Source organism: Syngnathus leptorhynchus, chromosome 19 (assembly GCF_054491065.1).
Source record: "Syngnathus leptorhynchus isolate UIUO chromosome 19, UIUO_Slep, whole genome shotgun sequence".
NCBI classification, from domain to species: domain Eukaryota; kingdom Metazoa; phylum Chordata; class Actinopteri; order Syngnathiformes; family Syngnathidae; genus Syngnathus; species Syngnathus leptorhynchus.
In genome coordinates, this window is record NC_141213.1 from 4798501 (window position 1) to 4818425 (window position 19925).

At 42.1% G+C, this 19925-nt stretch overlaps 1 protein-coding gene across 3 annotated transcripts; it reads left to right on the forward strand.

The window, feature by feature from the left end:
* Positions 1 to 236: 236 nt before the first annotated feature.
* Positions 237 to 19901, forward strand: prkdc (protein kinase, DNA-activated, catalytic subunit). 3 transcript variants are annotated; one of them, XM_085938839.1, is made up of 86 exons: positions 237 to 515; positions 814 to 890; positions 963 to 1067; positions 1144 to 1218; positions 1308 to 1416; positions 1496 to 1608; positions 1734 to 1833; positions 1890 to 1945; positions 2037 to 2067; positions 2179 to 2336; positions 2442 to 2588; positions 2667 to 2831; positions 2903 to 3071; positions 3157 to 3203; positions 3271 to 3393; positions 3462 to 3611; positions 3691 to 3800; positions 3867 to 4026; positions 4106 to 4186; positions 4260 to 4379; positions 4483 to 4642; positions 4710 to 4819; positions 4891 to 4978; positions 5083 to 5246; positions 5313 to 5465; positions 5537 to 5644; positions 5756 to 5982; positions 6057 to 6151; positions 6256 to 6358; positions 6447 to 6580; positions 6661 to 6891; positions 6962 to 7188; positions 7268 to 7476; positions 7561 to 7684; positions 7779 to 7922; positions 7994 to 8170; positions 8246 to 8434; positions 8559 to 8663; positions 8749 to 8916; positions 8992 to 9119; positions 9178 to 9385; positions 9460 to 9638; positions 9720 to 9888; positions 9969 to 10034; positions 10125 to 10188; positions 10289 to 10437; positions 10521 to 10661; positions 10746 to 10865; positions 10954 to 11097; positions 11193 to 11344; positions 11414 to 11545; positions 11613 to 11724; positions 11814 to 11938; positions 12022 to 12171; positions 12256 to 12429; positions 12506 to 12604; positions 12671 to 12881; positions 12965 to 13139; positions 13206 to 13406; positions 13570 to 13682; positions 13775 to 13906; positions 13999 to 14178; positions 14256 to 14464; positions 14533 to 14671; positions 14740 to 14928; positions 14997 to 15221; positions 15288 to 15396; positions 15466 to 15568; positions 15649 to 15811; positions 15887 to 16061; positions 16140 to 16333; positions 16430 to 16613; positions 16684 to 16844; positions 16908 to 17119; positions 17180 to 17267; positions 17350 to 17493; positions 17635 to 17842; positions 17928 to 17995; positions 18075 to 18295; positions 18359 to 18451; positions 18524 to 18613; positions 18693 to 18764; positions 18836 to 19037; positions 19106 to 19294; positions 19388 to 19527; positions 19592 to 19901. In XM_085938839.1, the coding sequence occupies exons 1-86, from the start codon at positions 350 to 352 to the stop codon at positions 19794 to 19796; spliced, it is 12285 nt and encodes a 4094-aa protein (XP_085794965.1). In that variant the 5' UTR covers positions 237 to 349; the 3' UTR covers positions 19797 to 19901. The 3 variants fall into 3 exon arrangements, with proteins under 3 accessions (XP_085794965.1, XP_085794966.1, XP_085794964.1); XM_085938840.1 differs by having other exon boundaries at positions 13218 to 13406; XM_085938838.1 differs by having other exon boundaries at positions 814 to 1067.
* Positions 19902 to 19925: the final 24 nt, after the last annotated feature.

The window sequence follows — 19925 nt, forward strand, 5'->3', positions numbered from 1 at the left end:
TACACTCCTTGAAAATTAATTTCTGTCATTTGTGCGTCTCATCAATAATAGATCATTTGATACACGGGGTACAATACAGTCCGTACATTTTAATTTGGAACAATTCGGTTCAGTGGGATCACGATTCAATTCGTTTCAACATAGTAAGGTTACATCATTTTTTTTTTGTAATTATGTAAAATATTTACCGTAATTCCTAACTTTTGTTTTGAAAACCAGCGATTGTGTTTCCTTTTCCTAAATCTTCCGGATACGATCTTGAATTGTGCATTACACTGCGTATTGCAACTATTAATCACCATTGCAAAATAACATTTGTAATGATTGCAAACCTTACCTTGGGTCAACTATGTCTCTTCAGCCAAGCAACGCTGGAGGAGGAATTGACGGGTTGCTTTTGAAACTTCATGAAACACTCGCAGACCCGGATACTCGTCGCGCGTCTTTGAGAGCTCAAGACCTAGTCGGAGACTTGGGGCAGACGTGCATGCTAACACCCAACGACAATGAACTGGGTAAAACAATGGACTCATGCAAATATGGCGTATTTTGATTGCGTATGCATTTAAAGGATGCTGCATTACTTGCGGTATATTCATAATTCACACGATGTTGACAACACCAGTTCAATCCAGCAGTAGCGTTCCTCTTGCAGCAAGTGTCATGCAATTCACTGATATTTGCAAGAGTTCCATCATATATCAAACAAAATCATCAATAATTGTTTTATTAAGCAGAAGAGTAGGTACTACTTGTAGTGACATTATTATACATTATTACCATGTTGACATGTCATTGTATTGTGTCTCAAAGCCTTACAGACATCCTCACTGTTCTCAAAAGACTATGGGCTGCTCATCTTCCTCAGGGAGTCTTTGCCACACGATGAGGTGGGAACCAAAAATGAAGCGATTAAAAAAAAAAAAAAATGCTCATGTAATGTGAAATGTTTTTCCGCCCAGCTCCGGGATGCCAGGATTAAGACATTGTGTTTTTTGGAGAAGTTTTTGGAGAAGCTTTCTCCAAAAGTCAAAGGATGGGAGAAGACATACGCCATTGACATAAGAGTATGTTTTATTATGTTATATTTGGATTTTCTTTCAAATTTTCAAAAACAGAATCATTTCTTTTCTTTCTTTGCAGGACACTTGCATGGCGGTGTATACAAAAGACAGAACAGCCAAATGTAGGACTGCAGTTCTGGAGCTGCTTGTAAAGGTTTGGGTTTTTTTTTTCAGATGAGCAGATTCATAAAATGTTTCCTCTGTCAAGGTTTAATTTGCCATGAACAACTTTTACTCAAATAGGTTCTTCTAATAACAAAAGCTTCCACTGTGGCCGCGGAGATGAGAATTGGTGAAATATTCAGCAAATTTTACACTGAACTTTGTCAAAAGAGCAAACTACCAGATTCAGGTCAGAGATGGAGAATTTTACGTTAATAACAGTGAATCTTTTTAAGCAACTTTTTTTTTTTTGGGGGGGATTGAAATAGTCCTCGGCACCATCTATGAATTGCTGGGAGTTATTGCAGAAGTTCACCCCAGTGAGATGGTCAACTACTATGACAAACTCTACAAAGCCTATCAAGGGGAGCTCAAAGAACAGGTGAAAGACAATTTATTTTTTTTTATTGTAAGAATCAGTGCTTGTTTTTCATCGGTCGAGCTGATCTTCAATTTTGCCGAGTTTTATTTCTTGATTACAGTAGTGGTTTAATGTGATTTTTGCAGATGACGTCTACAACAAAAAAGCCCAAACTCATCGTGGTTGCTGGATGTTTGAGAGGAATCACTGCTCTCATGGTTAACTTCACGAAAACAATGGAGGAAGGTGAGATAGCAGAATGCAAACATCATCTCACAAATGACAAGTGCTTTGTCTTGCAGATCCAGAAACATCCAAAGAAATCTTTCAATATTCTCTAAAGGCAATTAGTCCACAGGTAAAGGATTTTTGGGGATCCATTCGCACGCATGATTCCTGTAATAAATCCTAAAATTGTTTGAAATATTTTTTATTAATTTTTTTCCTAGATGGAAATGAGTCGATATGCTGTAACTTTCGGTGAGATTACACTTTTGGTGGCGTTATGAAACGCTCCAATGAATATTTCATCCAATCAATTGAATTTAAATCGAATGAAATCAATATTTATGATGATGAATTTTTAAACAGCTGGGTTGAGATTGTTCGCCAGGCACGCATCACAATTTAGCAGCTGCCTCATAAGCCACTACAGAGAGGTGTTTGATGCCATGTCCAAGCTTTGCGGTCACATCAACGGTGAAATGAAGAAAACTAGTTACTACGCACTGGAAGCTTTCCTAAAGCAGGTTAATAATAATAATAATAATAATAACAATAATACATTTTATTTGTAATCATCTCGTACCCAAGAATTTCTTGACAAAGAATTTTGACGACTGCTGCCTTTTCAGGTTTCGATACTCGTGGCGGAAAATATAGAGGAGCACAAAAGCAAGTTGAAGTTTTTTATGCAAAAATTTTGCGACATCATCAAGACCATGGAGTCAACCCACAGAGAATTATCCATCGCCATACGAGGATATGGATTTTTTGCAGCTGTAAGTTTGTGTTTGGAGCAAAAAAAAAAGTCAAGTATTGAATACAAAATTGGATTGGTTTTTTTCTCTCTCTCAAAGCCCTGCAAGAAAGTTTGCCCTCAAGATGTGGAGTTGATGTACACAGAGCTAATTCAACGCTGTAAGCAGATGTACTTGACTGAGTCGGACAGGGAGGACGAAAGCTTTTACCAACTACCCAGCTTTTTGGATTCTATCGCCAGTGTCCTGATTCACCTGGATAAGGTCACAAACTCTATACGTTTCAAATTCCTCAACAAGTTCACATGGAAAATATCTTTTATTTTGGACCTCAGGTTCCAGAGGTGTACACTCCGCTCCTGGAACGTCTGGTGGTGGTGCAAATTGACACTTTCCCTCAGTACAGTGACAAAATGCAGATCACTTGCTGCAGAGCCATCATTAAAGTGCTGGTGGCCATGGCCTCCAAAGGACCCGTTCTGTGGAGTTTCATTAGCTCCGTGGGTAAGTTGAGTTCAAGATGGCGGTCGGGTGCAAGGTAAACAAAGATGGTTCATTTATTCTTTTGCTTTTTTAAAAAAAATTTTAGTGCACCAGGGATTGATTCGTGTCTGTTCCAAACCTATGGTCACCGAGGTGAGTTGAATTCTCACACGGCTTGTTTGGATTAACCTTAAAAAATAATGTTTTGCTTTTTTCTTAGAGCAAAGATTCAGAAAATGATTCGTTTGGCTCATCTGAAGTTCGAATTGGAAAGTTGAGAGTTCCATCCAGTAAGAATTACCTCGCCTTGTACAGAGGCCTGCTAGACTGTGATCGCTTGAAGGTATCATTGTTTTTTTTCCCCCCTGTTTCATTTTCTGCTCCTCCCCTTACATTTATCTACTCCTGCAGGATTCAGGATTTTTGGACGGAGCTTTTGAACATCAGAACGCCGCTCTAGTGTCCCTGAGTCGCATTCTTTACGATGAGCTGGTCAAATCGCTTCTCTTGATCATCGAGAAATTAGACTTATCATTACAGAAGGTCACCCCAGGGGAGGAGGTGTGTGCTCGCATTTAGTGACACACTTTTTTTTTTTTTTAATTAAATTGCAAAACTCGTTTTCTTTTCTCCTTGTCAGGCTTCAGAAGATGCGACTCACGTCGTGCCTTCTTCTGACCCTACGGCTCATCTTTTGCCCAATAAGATGAAAGACTTCACCGCATTTATTAACTTAGTCGACTTTTGCAGGTAATGTAGATGCAACGCAGTACTTGTAGTTGTATTTAACAACTAAAAGCTCTCTCTTCTTTTTAGTGAGTTATTACTTAATAAGCACATTGAGTATTTCCAAACTTGGATGTACCCATTCAGCCACAAACTTATCCTGCAGTCACTTCGAAACCCGCTTGTCAGTGGATTTTACAAGTTGCTCTCAGTCACCATGAATATTGCCAAGAAAATCAAGTATTATCAGGTAAAGAATATATTCATGTCATGTATTTTGCTTTTTGAGTAAAGGCTGATGCAAACAACTTTTTTTTTTTTTCACACAGGGTGTTGGAAGCTCAGCTCCAACTCAGAGTGACACAGTGAGAAGTGCTTGCTTTGCCCTCTTCTCCAAATTTGGAAAAGAGGTAGAATCTCTTTCAATCCTATATCACCTGGGAGATTTAACTTGTGAGTAAAACTTGGTGTCTGTTGAACTAGGTCTGTGTGAAAATGAAGCAGTACAAAGATGAGCTGCTGGCATCCTGCTTGACCTTTGTCCTCTCGCTCCACCACAACATTGTTGCCGTGGATATCAAGGTGTACTGTCCTGCTCTGGAGGTGCGTTCCATTTTATCTATTTTTTTTAATTGATGAATTATTGTGGTTCCTGTTTGTGATATTTGAAGACACTTGTCATACCTTGACTTTTATCATCATGCAGGCAGCTTTGAAGTTGGGTCTTAGTCACGTCCCTTTGGCCAACGCAGCCCTCCATGCTTTAGAGGGCTGGTCCAGCCACATCCCTTCGGAGACCATGCAGCCTTGCTACAAGCTCATCCTCCCGCTTCTGGATGGTTACCTAAAAACCAACAGCAACAACGGTAAGCATTTGATAACGACGAGCCGTTGTCGATCGAGGCGCGTTAACCATTCTCTTTGCCGACTTAGACAAAGACGATGGTGTATGGGAGGTGATGTCTTCTTTGTCCTCAAGAAGTGACATTGGCTACAGCCGAGTGATGACGAGACTTCTGAAGAAGTCCAACCAGCTCGCCATGGTAATAAAGAAACGTTTGACGTTGAAGGATGTATCAAATATTCGTGCTTTTTTTTTCAAATATGAATGCAGGAGGATGCCCCTCTTACCACGGTGAGGCTCAGGGTGGTGAAGTTGCTCGGTCACTTGGGCGGGAAGCTCAACAGAAATCTCATCGCTGGTATGGATTCAGATTTTCTGGCGGCACAGCGGAATGTTTCTTTTGCTATGACTCCGAGCGGATGTCATTATCGTTGATCACGGGATACTCCTCTGTCACTTAAGTGGTCTCGTCAGAGGAGATGATGAAGACGTTTGTCGCCTGGGATACTGAGAAGAGGCTTAGCTTTCCCGTACCATTCACCGACATGAAGCCAGTCATCTATCTCGATCCTTTCCTGCCTCGGATCAGCGAGCTCGCCCTGTCCACAAGTGACAGACAAACCAAAGTGTGTCTTCTACATTCAATATTTGACTCGACTTGAATATTCTCACTTGACTGAACTCTGATGCAGGTAGCAGCTTGTGAGCTGCTCCACAGCTTGGTCCTCTACATGGTTGGGAAGAGTGCTCAGATGGTGGAAGGAGAGAATCGTTTACCACCAATGTACAAGCTGCACAAAAGACTTTTTCCCGTGCTGCTACGCCTGGCCTGCGATGTCGATCAAGTACGTATCACAAAAGCGTATATGAAGTAAGTGTAACACGTGAGATGTTATTTCTAAAAGTTTTTCCTCAGGTGACTAGGCAACTCTTTGAACCACTGGTTATGCAGCTGATCCACTGGTTTACTAACAATAAGAAATTTGAGAGCCAAGATACAGTAGCTGTTCTTGAAGCCATTCTGGTCAGTGCTTCCATTTAGTCAAATGTTTTCAAATATTACAGTAACTCTTTTCTGTGAATTTTTTGTTTTTAGATTTCTATCAGCAATGTCTATTTGTTTGGTTGTTGTTAGAACGGTATCGTTGACCCCAAAGACAGCACGCTCCGAGACTTCAGTGGCCGCTGCATTGAAGAGTTTGTCAAATGGTCAATTAAACAAACCAGCCTCAAGCAGCAAGAGAAGAGCCCTGCAAATATGAAGTCATTATTTAAGCGCATCTACAGCTTGGCTCTCCATCCAAGTGGCTTCAAAAGGCTGGGCGCAGCTTTAGCCTTCAATAGTATCTACAGACAATTCAGGTATGAGGTATTTTTGAAATTCTTTCGATACAACTACAAAGAATGTCGAGATTGATGTGACAATACTCTTCCAGGGAGGAAAATTCTTTGGTGGAGCAGTTCATCTTTGAAGTACTTGTTATTTTTGTCGAGAGCCTGGCTCTTGCGCACGCAGATGAGCCATCAATGGGTAACTCACTTGTAGCTTAACAGTTAAAAAAAATAATAATCTAGTTCATTTTAATTTGGAAAATGTAGCAAACAGACATGAATTTGTTTTTCTTCCATCTCCAGGTACACTGCAGCAGTGCTGCAGTACAATTGATCATCTGAAACGGATCATCAAGTATAAGGCCCCCGCTCTCAATAACAGCAATCTTAAAAGACGCATTCCAAGGTTCAGACAAACACACGGCACATGACAAATGTGGTTGAAATGTTAAACGACAAAATCCCCCCCTCCCCCATTTTGTCCTTTTTATTAGGGGTTTTCCAGTTGATGAAAAGCTCTGCCTGTCCGAAATGGTTTTATGGCTTCTGGAACAATGCGGACGACCTCAGACTGAATGTCGCCACAAATGTTTGGAGCTTTTCTATGAGTTTGTGCCTCTCCTACCCGGTGAGATTGTGACAATCAATAATAGCCTAATACCATATTTAACACGGTTCTCTTCCATTCTGTGTTTGATGGAAATTTAGGAAAAAAGTCTCCCCCGCAATGGCTGGAGGGTGTGCTCAACGATCGTGGTGTTGCTTTCTTGGTCACCAAGTTTGAAGGTGGAGGTCTACTCTCCCAACCGACTCTCAGGAACTTGGTAGAGCCTTTTAGCGTAAAAGCCACTCTGCAATGGATGGACCTTCTTCTGGCTGCTCTCGACTGCTACAACACCTTCATTAGTCTGCATATAATTAAGCCCAATCACATGCTTCGTAAGTTCTACTGATAGAAAAAGTACTGTTTAAATTCTCAGAGTTGTGCTGAAATGATTTCCTTCTCAAGATTCCAAGGACGAATCAAGTTTTCTGCAAGCCGTACGTTTCTTTTTGACCGAGCTAGCAACTCAAGAGCTGGCAGCAGCCGAGAGCTGCTTCCATCATGGTCAGAAGAACTCTCACTTCAGTCCGATAGAGGTGGAGCAGTACAACTACAGCAAATGCACCATCATTGTTCGCCTGCTGGAGTTTACTACTATGGTCCTAGTCAAAGGGGGTGAAGACTTTTGCAAGGTGAGACATGGAAGGAGTTTCTGTCACCATCCCTGCTCGCTTTGTCTTGCTTCACGTACCTTCCCTCGCCCTTTTACAGCTTCTCGAAGAAGATATCTTCAGCGCAGTATTTTTTGAGCTGACTGCCATGGTGGTGTGTCAGCCATCGTCTGTGGGCTTCAACATGGCGGATGTTGATATCATTAAGAATCTACCTGAAGTATGTATTCCCCTACTCAAAGCCCTGCTGGCATCACCATACCACGTTCGGGTGGAATGTAGCGTGAAGAAAAGAATTTCACACAAAAGGTATTTTGATCCTGTTTTTGTGAGCTAACAGAATTGGAAATTCCTTCATTGTCCAGAATTTTTTTTTTTTTTGTTGCTCCTCAGTGTTGAGCAGCTATGTGCTGTAGACCTCTATCACACCGGACACCACGGCCAGATGGAAATGGTTCTATCTTCATGTAAGCAGATCCACAAAGCCGGCTTCCTCTGTTCCATTCTGAAGAACCAGGTATTGATTTGCTTCGACACAAAAAAAAAACGGGATGACCTCAATTTGAGCTTTTTTTTTTTTTTTTTTTGTTCTGTTGTTTTTTGTCATGAAGGATTCCGATCCTGCCAAATCACTTCTCCTGACGGTATATAACGGAATAGCACCTGGTGACAGGAAGTCACTTCCATCCTTGGACATAAATAGCAAGAAGTTAGCTGAGGGTCTCCTTCAGCTTGCCTTTTCTCTGTCTCCAATGGTCAGTGGCGTGTTCCTTAAAACAAAGTTTGGTGACCAACTAAAGTCCCAATCTTGTACGTTTTCATATAGGGCGAGCAGCTGCTGGACATACTGCTGACTGGAAGTCAGGGCCAGAGCTTCTTGAGCTTCTCCCACGCCGAGTACTTCTACAGCCTCTTCCCGACGGCCATCAACACAGAGCTGCTTCGAAACATAAAAGAGACAGTTCCTCGTCTCATGATGGCCTCCTTACTCAACCCCAGCATGGTAAATCTTTTTTTTTTTTTTTGCGCTCTTCTTTCCCTTCTTGTTTATTGAATGAAATTATGATGAACTTCTCAGGTTAGTGTGTTGCTGAATGGGATGCTGGATCACAGTTTTCGGGAGCGTTGTGTTCGGAAAACTCAGGGAAAACAGCTAGTGGAGGAAGTGCTTGGAGGATGGAATAGCCTGCAGTCATGGTGGGGTGGACATGCTTCAAATGCAGAAAGCAAAACTGCCACCCTTCTGTTACTCTCCAAACTCCTACAGGTATTGTGATGCAACTCTGTTTTGGTTCCAAATAAACAGTTGATGTCATTTGAATGTCCAAAGTGGATTTTTTGATGATGATGTCAAGCTCCTGATGTTTGGTCATCCTTTTCCCTGTCGTCAGATTGACTCATCTGTGTGCTCCAATGTCAACCACAAAGGATTCAAGCCAGTGTTTTCCACTTTTATCAAGCTCCTGGTTGACATCAACCTACCACTGAATCTCAAGGTAAAACTTTCGAAACATCCAGTATTGGAAAATATTGCAGAATTTTCGCTAACGTTTTTTTTTCTGATGTTCCTCATCTGTCTAGAGTCAAGCCCTGCTGGTGTTGCCTTTCTTTACGAGAGTCCCGGAAGAACAACTAGCTGAGCTGCAGGGAGCACTGGAGTGCCTGGTGGCCTCCCACTTTCCCATGCAATCGGATGAATTTGCAAAGGGTTCCCTTCACCGCAACAACTACATGGACTGTATTAGAAAGGTCAGCGTGCCAGATGACCCCTAGATAGTAACACAATCAAGTTATTTGTACCTAAATAAATTCTATCTGTTCTAGCTGCTGGATGCCCTTGAACTTTCTCAGAGCCCTCTTCTGCTCAAACTGCTCGCTGAAATTCTGTGTCGTGACAGAAAGCACATCATGGAAGAGCAGTTTCAAACATGCTTCCAAAGAATTGCTAAACGGTCAGTAAAGTGTTTTTTTTTTTTTTTTTTTTTTTTAATCTCTTCTGTGTGTGATCAGACCAAGCAGTGACCGGCAGTTGCAGCTACTCTGCACGATATATGGAGTGATCCAGAAGAGTGACGTGCCAAGGAGCAGTGTGCTTCAGGCCATGGTGGAAAGAGTTCTTTTGCCTCTCGCCTCTCACTGTAGCACCAAGACACTCATTGACTTCTTTGTGGCCAATGTTTCCAACATAATGACGTCGCTTCTCAGTCGCGTCACTAAGGTCTGTTTTTTGTTTTTGTTTTTTTTTTTATCTATTTTTTTTTGACAAACACACTGGAACTTTTTTTTTTTCAGGCAAGCGAATCAGCATTTGAGATGCAGTTGTTGAAGAAGAACGGCTGCTTCAAGCTAATGGAGCTCCTGTATTCTCGATTTCCCAAAGAGGAAGTTTATTCCAAGGACTCGCGCATCAATTCAGCTTATTGCGGTACAGACAAAACGGAAGGGAACGAGCTATCAAAGAAATTGCTCAAGTAGGAAATCCATCTTAGATTTTACAAATGTTGTGCAACTTTTTTTTTTTATACGGAGGGATTTTTCAATGATTTCGTCAGGTGGTGTTTTGAAACGTTCACTGAGAATATGGCTGGGGAGACTCAGCTTCTGGAGATTAGGAGACAGTACCACTGCGCTGCGTACAACTGCGCCATGGCTGCCGTCAGCTGCAGCTTCAATGAGGCCAAATTTTATTCTGGCTTCCTCTTCAGTGACAAACCAGAAAAGGTGTGAATACATGTGTGTGGATACATCTAAATCCAAACTTATGTCATAAATATATGTTTTTTCCTTTTCATCTTGCACAGAGCCAGTTCATTTTGGAAAATATCATTGACGTTGAAAGAACCTACAATTTCCCAGTTGTCATTGAGGTATGTTTGCGTATTTATTTATTTTTTTGAGTTGAGAAAAAAAACAATAAATAATATCGAGCAACTTTTCTTACGTCCTTATTAATGTAGGTTCCGCTTGAGAGGAAAAAGAAGTATACTATGATTCGAAAAGAAGTGAGCGAAGAGAATGGAGGTATGTAACGTGAACTTTGGGGTCATTGATGTGATAACACCATTTTAGTCGAGCATTGTCTCCGTGCGTAACTCAAAATACATTTGTTTGGTGTCTAAAGAGGCACCAGTGTATTTGTCCTCCCAGTCCTATATGGCTGACAGCAGTTTGAGCGAGGAGATGAGTCAGTTTGATTTCTCCACCGGTATACAAAGCTTTTCCTACAGCTCCCAAAATCCAGAAGGGCAGAGACGGACTATAGCAAAGGCTGTGAGTTCACTGGAATAAAGCTTACCTTGTTCCATAAGCTTTGACGTGGTTTCATTTGTGTGTCTGGATGTTCTTCATTTTAGCAGACAGATGAGACAACCTATTCCCCGGACGCAGGAGTAGACCTGGAAATGGATGAGCTCAATCAGCATGAATGTATGGCGACCATGACAGCTCTCATTGGTCACATGCAAAGGAACAAGATAACTCCCAAAATTGAACAGGTCGCTAAGCCATTTACTGGAAAAATGAGACACTATCGACGCCATTGGATAAAGCTTTTCCCTTTTTTTTTGGGGATGAAATAGGGAAATTTCCCCAGTGACCTTCCTCCATGGATGAAATTTCTACATGGGAAATTAATGAATCCAGCCACACCACTGAATATCAGACTCTTCATTTCAAAGCTAATCATCAACACAGAGGAGGTGAATATGCGATTAAAGGCCGAGAATGTTGAGAAATCTTGTGTTGATTTATTTTCTTCATATTATATTATCTTTCCATGATCTGCAGGTTTTTCGACCATATGCCAAGCACTGGCTGGGACCGCTCCTACAGCTTGTTGTATCTGAAAACAATGGAGGAGAGGGTATCCATTTTATGGTCGTGGATATTGTGGTCACAGTATTGTCTTGGACAAGCTTGGCTAGACCAAAGGTTGTATATTCTCATTTTTGGATGACTAAATAACACCAAAATTGGTACCAGTGAATTGTTAGTGTCATGATTTAGCAATGTTTTTTTTATCCCAGGGTAACGTCAGGGATGAAGTGCTGGCCAATCGGCTGTTAGAATTTCTAATGAAGCATAGCTTTCACCCCAAAAGATCTGTGTTCCGTCATAACCTGGAGATCATTCGTACTCTGGTGGAGTGCTGGAAAGACTGTCTTTATGTGCCTCACGGGTAAGGTCCCTTAAAAGATTCGATTTTTCTTTAAAACATTTTTAAATAACTGGTGTTTTCTGTTTTAAGTCTGATATATGAGCGCTTCTGTGGCACGGACCCAGACAGTAAAAACAACTCTGTTGGACTTCAGTTGCTTGGAATCATTCTGGCCAACAACCTCCCTGCTTATGATGTCTCTTGTGGAATTCAATATAATAGGTAAACCTATATTATTATCTCCATGTATATGTCAGATCTGTATTTCTGATCTTTCATGTCATGACAGGTACATCAAGTCCCTCACCAACAACATTACCCTCGTAAGGTATAAAGATGTCTACTCAGCTGCTGCTGAGATTATTGGACTCATCCTGAAGAACATGACTGATAATGAAAAAGTATGAGATTGTCCTCAACTTCCTCGTTATTACAGGTATAAATGAAATACATCGACTAAGTGAAATAAAATGATTTGCCCCTCCCCTAGCATCACCAAGAGCTTCTCAGTCTTGCCGCCCATCACATAACAAGTCTGAAGAAAAAGGAAATGAATGATAAATTCATTATTTGTGTGAACAAAGTGTCAAAGCACTTTCCTCCTTTCATGGATGGGTGAGCATCGCTTTGTGCAAAAAAAAAAAAAAAAGATGTCTATAAAAACTACGACTGCACTGTGTCCTATTTGGCTCTTGTAGGTTTGTCAATCCTGTGTTCTACCAGCTTCCAAAAATGCACGGCACATTAAAAATTAATTGTTTGGAGTGCGTGTTGAGTCGAGCTGATGTCATCCCGGACATTTTTTTGCAGCTTAAGACCACAGGATTTATTCAGATAATGGGCTATAGGTAAGTGGCAGCCATTTTTATTGTTTGTATTAAGGTCAAACCTGATTAAAATGACTTCCTCTCCTCTACTGTACATGCATTAAGGGATGAAGCAATGCAGATCGTATGTCTCGATATCATCCACAAAATTCTTCCTCGCCTGACTCCAGCACAGCTTCAAGAATTCCTCGTGGCCGTCACATCATTTGTCTCGCATCCTTCACCGGTATGCCGTGAGCGAATGTATGACATCCTCATGTGGATCCAAGACAACTACAGGTAGAGTTGTTCATTTCAATCGTTTCCTGACGCAAAATCCATCGGGAGAGACAGTGAAGTGTGTCGTCTCCGCTAGTGATGACGAGAGCAAGAAAGACAGCACCTCGCTGGAAATTTTCAACGCAGCTAAAGAAACACTACTTCAAGGATTGTCTGAAGAGAACCAAGGCCTTCAGTAAGTATTCCTATCAATTTATCACTCAAAGGATACTCAAGAAATATTCTTCCTTCTTAATTTCAGGCTGTATGTTCGTAATTTCTGGAGTCAGGAAAAGCGCCTTCCGACCGCAACTCTGGAGCGAATGTTGACTGTGCTTCGTTCGTTGTACACTTGTCAAATAGAACGATGTTTCTTAAGCCTGGCAACCAACCTCTTGTTGGAAATGACTAGTCAGAGTCCCGACTTCAAACGAAACATATTTGAGTATCCTCTCTCGGAATGCACCTTCCAGGTTGGTTTGTTTTCCTGACTTCAAATCGAGATATTGGACTGAAATGGACTCAATCCTGAAAGTGTTTTTCTTCCATCCGATAGGATTATTTAATTGATTCCAACTGGCGCTTCAGGAATACGGTGATGACTCCAATGTTTGTTGAAACGCAAAACTCTCAAGGCCCTGAGAGCGTGGCACCTTCCCAATCGGGAGCCATGAAGGGGAAACTTCGAGCCACACAGACCTCACTTCAGTTTTCGCAAACACAAATACCAGGTAGTAGCGAATTTTCCATATTTTGATTTCTCTGTCAATGTCTTGATTTTGTGGATTATTTGACAGGTCGACACACAGCGTATAACTGGCTTACCGGCAGCAGCGTGGACACATTTGCGGAGTATTCGCTGTCTGAGTCTGTGTCCTCCTTGATGGTTTTTGAAAAGAAAGCGGCGAGGCAAAGTACAGCAAGACGACCGGTAGGTGAAGGCTTTGGACAAAGGCGCATCGCCGCATCGACAGACGAGGTGGACAATCCTGCAAAAGGTCAGTCGGATTTGTCATTAGGTCTGGATGGTTTGAAAATAAATGTATTATTTATTAGTAGATTATATTTTTATTTATTTATAATTATATTTCAAATGTATAATCATATGCCACCAGAGGACATTTATAAAACAAAGTGATTTATTGTGTCTTTGGTCAACAGCGGAAAATGAGCAACGTAAAAAAATCCTTCAATTGAGACGCAGATTTCTCAAGGACCAAGAGGAGAGCCTGATTTTTGCACAAAAAGAAGTCCAAAAACAAAAGCGACTCAAGGTACAAAGTATTATATCCAATTTAACCACAACATATATCATTCTACTCTCTGGATTTGTAATCACCAACTTCTTTTTTTCTGGTGTTTCCAGGAGCAAAAAGCTGATCAAAGGCTTCGAAAGGAAGCTCAGGTGACTCTGTATCGCAACTATAGAGTAGGAGACTTTCCAGATGTCCAAATCCCATACAGTAACCTTATTGCCCCACTTCAAGCCGTCGCGCAGGTGACACTTTTTTTTTTTTTCCCCCTTCAAGCCTACAGTATCTTCAAAACACCAGCTTGTCATTAATACAGATTTTCTCCTGTGCCTTCTAGAGAGATCCGATTTTGGCCAAACAACTGTTCAGTTCATTGTTCACTGGCATCCTGGAAGAAATGGAAACGCAGAAACCCAGGCAGCAAGCAGTTCAAATCAAAGAGGACCTCCGATGCATCATGAATGAATTCCTCAGCAAGAGTACGCTCTGCTTCCCGCCGTTTATCGCATGTGTGCAGGTATGACATTATCATCCAAAAAAAAAAAAACAATGGACAAGATTAGTCTTTAAAATATCATCCCCCCCTCAAATAAGGACATGTGCTACCGGCATAAAGACCTGCTGCATATCGATCCATCACTTGTAAGCTCAACAAGCCTCGCAAGTCTCCAGCAGCCATCGGGCGTCCTGCTCTTGGAAGAAGGTCTTCTACACATCGACATGCAAGATGAACCTCCCAGAAAAAAGTCACGAGGACCCAAAGAAATCCCCCCGGATACCAAAAAATGGGTCCACCTTGCAAGGTATTCATTTGAAGTCATTTGTTTTGGTCAAAAGTGGCTTCACTTTTTTTTTTTGCTTTGTCCCGTAGGCTTTACAGAGACTTGGAGGATTACGATGTCGTTCGCGGCATCTTTGCAGGTAAAGTCGGGACCATGCCGATCACCAGTGCTGCTCTTCAAGCTGAAGCCTGCACTGACTTTGCTGAAGCTGCTAAGCTATACAACGAGGTATGAGAAGCCCCCAAATCGTGCATCGATGCAGATGAACAATTTTTTTTTTCTGCTTGTTCCGCCAGGCTCTTAACACTAAAGACTGGACGGATGGCAAACCCACTGACTCTGAGAAGGACTTTTGGGAAATTGCTGCAATGGAGGCCTACAGCCATTTAACTGATTGGAAATCTCTTCAGTACTGTTCCACCTATTACATTGATGAAAATGGCTCCGCTAATCTTGACAACATGTGGCTTGAGCCTCTCTACCAGGTAACCTTTCACCTTTCAATCACCTGCGTTAAGTTTGATCACAAAGCGTGATTTTGTTTTTATTTTAGGAAATGTATCTGCCGCACATGATTCGAAGTATGCTCAAGTTGCTGCAATTGGGTGAGGGAGACCAAAGTCTTCTCACTTTTATGGACCAAGCCATGAAAGTGGAAGAACGTAAAAAGTTGCTGGAGAGTCGTTACAGCCAAGAGCTCAGCTTACTCTACATCCTGCAGGAGGACTACGACCGCGCTAAATACTACACCAACTCCGCCATGCAGATTTTCATGCAGGTAATTGAAAGGTGATTAAGATACATTTTTTTGAATTGGGTTTTTACTCCTGTCTGCATTTTCTAGAGTTACTCAAGTGTGGATACACTGCTGACTCAAAGTCGGCTTACCATCTTGCAGTCAGTGCAGGCTTTGACGGAAATCCAGGACTTCCTGCAGTTTATGAAGGGAGAAGGTGAGGTGCGGGCTTGCTGGCTCTGTTAAAAAAAAAAAATACAATGCTAACATTGATTGTGATTTTTAGTGTCTGTGACATCCCTCAAGCGGCTTATCGATTCATGGACTGAGCGATACCCTGATGCTAAAATGGATCCGGTGAACATCTGGGACGATATAATTACATCTCGGTGAGGCAAAAAAAAAAAAAAAAAAAGTCATTATTTGATGTGATCCGTTCAGAAAACGTCTTTTTTTGGTATCATTCCAGGTTTTTCTTCCTGGATAAAATCAGGGAAAAGCTTCAGAGCGATACAGACACTGATAGCATGGAGGTGGACGGGACTGACGACGCAGCAGAAGACCTGGACGCTTTAGTTAACAACTGCAAGTTCAACATGAAGTTGCACATGGCGGATAGCGCAAGGAAGCAGGTGACACAATGAAAAAAAAAGTCTTGCCACATTACGGCCTCTGTTGTAATGGCTTTTTGCTGCCGTTGCCTTCAGAATAACTTTTCGGTCGCCACCAAGCTGATGAAGGAACTTCACAAAGATGCCAAAACGAATAGAAAACACTTGCTGCGTTGGGTTCACAGTTTTAGTCGTTACGGCCACAAACGTATTCAAGCTCAGGGTCCTTTGGAGCAACTCAATATTATGCTCAAGGCCGTTCGACTTTTGGGTGAGCACAAAAACTAAATATTGTTTAGAAACCGCCAAAGAACATTCTCAAAATTGATAAGAATTTTTTTTTCTGCAGAGGATATTGAGGTTGACTGCCAAAGTTCTTCATCTGGAGTGTACAGAGACCAAAAGATCCTTCAAGGAACATCTTTCCATATCATGGCCATGGCTGTACGCAAAAGTCCTTCAGTTCTAGAAACTATTGAAGCTGACAAAGCAGAAAGAGTTGTCAAACTTTCAAATAGCGCTTGGCCCATTCAAGATATGAAGGTACCCCAATTCTACCGATGACACATTTTCACAGTCCACGTTTCAGTGCTTTCTTTCCGTCCAGGTGTCATTGAAGGATTTTCTTTTTTCATGCAGGAAGTGGAAGTGGGGCTGCAATTACGAGCGTTAACGTTAATGCGCGACGCTGCCAAAAAAGCTGATGAGGAGCTGCAAATTCATAAACAGAGCTGTTTGGAAATCAGCAGCATTGTTGAAACGTACATGTGTTTAGCGGATTTCTGTGACAAACTCCTACGTCAAGAAGATCAGGGTGACACAAGTGAGTTAGGCAATTATCTTTTTTTTTTTTGCCATAAGTCATGATTTTCTGCTAAATCCAAATTTCACAGACAATCAATTCCCAGACCTCATGACACTGCCGGCCCATGTCGTAAAAAGCATGTTAAAAGCCCTGAAAATGAACTCGGAGGAGGCTCGTCTCAAGTTCCCTCGACTGCTGCAGCTCGTCGAGTCGTATCCGTCCGAGACGTTGGACCTCATGACAAACGAGGTTTGTCTCGTTGATCATAATCTACTCGATGAGTTTACAAGAGCATTTTCTTTTTATATTTAGATGGAATCAGTGCCCTGCTGGATGCTGATCGGTTGGATCAGTCAGATGGTGGCCCTCCTGGATAAGCCTCAAGCCGTGGCCGTGCAGCACTGCATTGAGCAGATAGCCGAATTTTACCCCCAAGCTCTGGTTTACGCTTTAATGATCAGTAGTGAAAGTTATCACTTTGAGGATTCTGCCATTGGTCACCGACAACGGGAATTTGTCAACAGGTAATATCAATAACTTGTTCACACTCACAAAGTGTGAAATGATCATGTTTGTATTGACAGGATGAAGAGCATGCTGGATAGAGGAGAAGCTGTGAAGAAATTTGTGGATGCACTGCAACAACTTACAAATCCTGATATGATTTTTCGGGTAAAAAGTTTTGGATTTGAGTTGTGCTGGCTACGCTTGACTCATTGTGGATTTTTTTTTTTTTTTTTTTCTCTTTCTTCAGGATTGGTGGGAAAATGTAAAAAACCAACTGGAAAAACCGGACTTCAGCAAGGAGAAAATGGAGAGCTTATACAACGAGATGTATTCTTCACTCGGGGATTGGAAAAAAGAGGGTCATGGGATTTTTCGCCAGAAATTTATCAAAGTTTGTACATCATCATCATCATATATATATATAATTATATTAAAATATATATATATTTTTAAAATAAATCAAAATTTGGAGTTAGCAAAGAGCTGAAAGCTCTTTGGAAATGCACCACCAATTCTAGTATTCCATCCACAGAGATTTGCTAAAGATATGGAGAAGTTGCTGGGAAGCAAAGGCAGCAAAGTCTTTGAAAAGAGGAAGCAGAAAGTCTTTTTGAAGAGTGTGGATGAGTTTGCATTTTCCATGCGGGGCTGGCAGCAAGAACCCAGAAATCTGAAGGAGTACTCACCCTGGCTGAGTGCATTTCAAGCAGACCCGTTCAGAAACCAGCTGGAGATCCCCGGTCAGTAGAATTCGGGGGTTGTGTCAGTCTAACAAAAAGAAATAAAAGTTACTTTTGATTACATTTTCCCTCCTCCATCTTCTAGGTCAATATGATGGCAAATCCAAACCATTGCCAGAGTATCATACCAAAATAACCGGATTTGATGAGAGGGTAAGTATTACAACCAAATTTGTAAAACAATCAAATAGAAAACTCCAACTTCAGAAACATCCGCTGGTCTGTCCCGCAGGTAAAAGTAATGACGTCCATGCGCCGTCCCAAACGTCTGATCATCCGCGGCGACGACGAGCGCGACCATCCTTTCCTGGTTAAGGGTGGAGAAGACCTGCGACAGGATCAACGCATCGAGCAGCTTTTCGCCGTCATGAATATTTTGCTGAGTCACGACGCGGCATGCGCTCGCAGAGGCTTGCAGCTCCGCACGTACCAAGTCATCCCCATTAACACCAGGTACTTTTTGGATCTGTTATTGTTATTGGGTGGATGATATAATCATGACTCTTATTTGAACAGAATTGGACTCATTGAATGGATGGAGAACACGTGTACTTTGAAGGAGTTTCTGATGGCCACGATGACAAAGGAGGAGTCCGACAGGGCAGCCAGGTGCACTTAATTCATTGCATATGCTTATTATTATTATTATTTTTTATTTTTTTTAACTGTGCTGTTTTTTAGGTCTGGTGATATCTACAATAAGTGGCTGTCCAGCTTTTCATCTTCAAAATCAGAAAATAATCCATTAAAATTCTATGTTTTCGCTTACATGTGAGTTTATCCTATATTTCGAGGCATTGCCCCTCACCACAGTATATTATATTATATTATATTATATTATCTTTGACAGGAAAGCAACACGCACCAATGCTATCAATAACTTCTCCAAAGTCTTGCAGCAAGTGCCTACTGATCTCCTCAAGTAAGTTTCATCTCGGAGTTGATCAAATGAAAGAGAACCAATCACACCGTTTTCTGTCTCTCGATTTGTAGGAGAGCTTTCCTAAAGATGTGCAACAGTCCCGAGGCTTTTCTATCCCTGCGCTCCCACTTCATCAGTTCTCACGCTTTACTCTGCGTCAGCCATTGGGTGCTGGGCATCGGCGACAGGCATCTCTCCAACTTTATGATCAATACAGAAACGGGAGGGATGATCGGCATCGACTTTGGTCATGCGTTCGGCTCAGCCACACAGGTATCGCTAAAAGTCAGGAATTCATTGATCCTGGTGTTGCTAACTCGTGCGACGGTTCTTCCCGCCAGTTCCTTAGCGTCCCCGAGCTCATGCCTTTCCGCCTGACCGGACAGTTTGTCAATCTGATGCAACCCTTGAAAGAATCCGGTTTGATCCAGAGCGTCATGGCGCACGCCCTCCGAGCGTACAGGAACGAGCCGGACCTGCTGCTCAACACCATGGATGTTTTTGTCAAGGAGCCGTCGCTGGACTGGAAGGTGGCCGATTGTTTCCAAAAAATCGTGGACTTGGTCTATTGTTTTGTTTCAAATGACTGCAATCCACTTGTTTGTCCCCCCCCTCTTTCACAGAATTTTGAAATTAAACAACTGAAGAAGGGAGGTACGTGGACGGAGAGCGTGAATACCAAAGAAATCAACTGGTATCCGCTGCAGAAGGTGAACTTTGCGAGGCGGAAACTGGAAGGCGCCAATCCTGCCATTATTACCAGGTACGATCACTCGGCAGGGAAGCCTCGTTTTATCGTTGAAGACCAAATGTTTCCTTGTTTACAGTGAGGAGCTCAAGCTGGGCTCTGAGGGGCTTCCAGGCTTTGAGGGAATGCAGGCGGTCACCCTGGGGACGCCGGAGCACAACGTTCGGGCAAGGGAACCGTCTGAGGGTCTGTCCGTGGAAAAGCAGGTGGAATGTCTGCTGGACCAAGCCACGGATGCAAATGTGCTCGGGAGAGTGTATGTGGGCTGGGAGCCGTGGTTCTGATCACGTATGTTACGTTTAATCGCTGATTTGGTGAGTGCGGTTGCTCCTTATGAAATGTGCAAGTTATTATTGGTGATTCCAAATAAAGGTTAAGAACTGTTTGAATCCGCTTTCCATAGTTGCATAGGA

Coding starts and splice junctions, on each gene's coding strand:
- prkdc (XM_085938838.1), top strand. CDS start 350: ATGTCTCTTCAGCCAAGCAACGCTGGAGGAGGAATTGACGGGTTGCTT. Junction 4,643..4,709: donor AAAAACCAACAGCAACAACG/GTAAGCATTTGA, acceptor TTGCCGACTTAG/ACAAAGACGATGGTGTATGG. Junction 4,979..5,082: donor CAACAGAAATCTCATCGCTG/GTATGGATTCAG, acceptor CTGTCACTTAAG/TGGTCTCGTCAGAGGAGATG.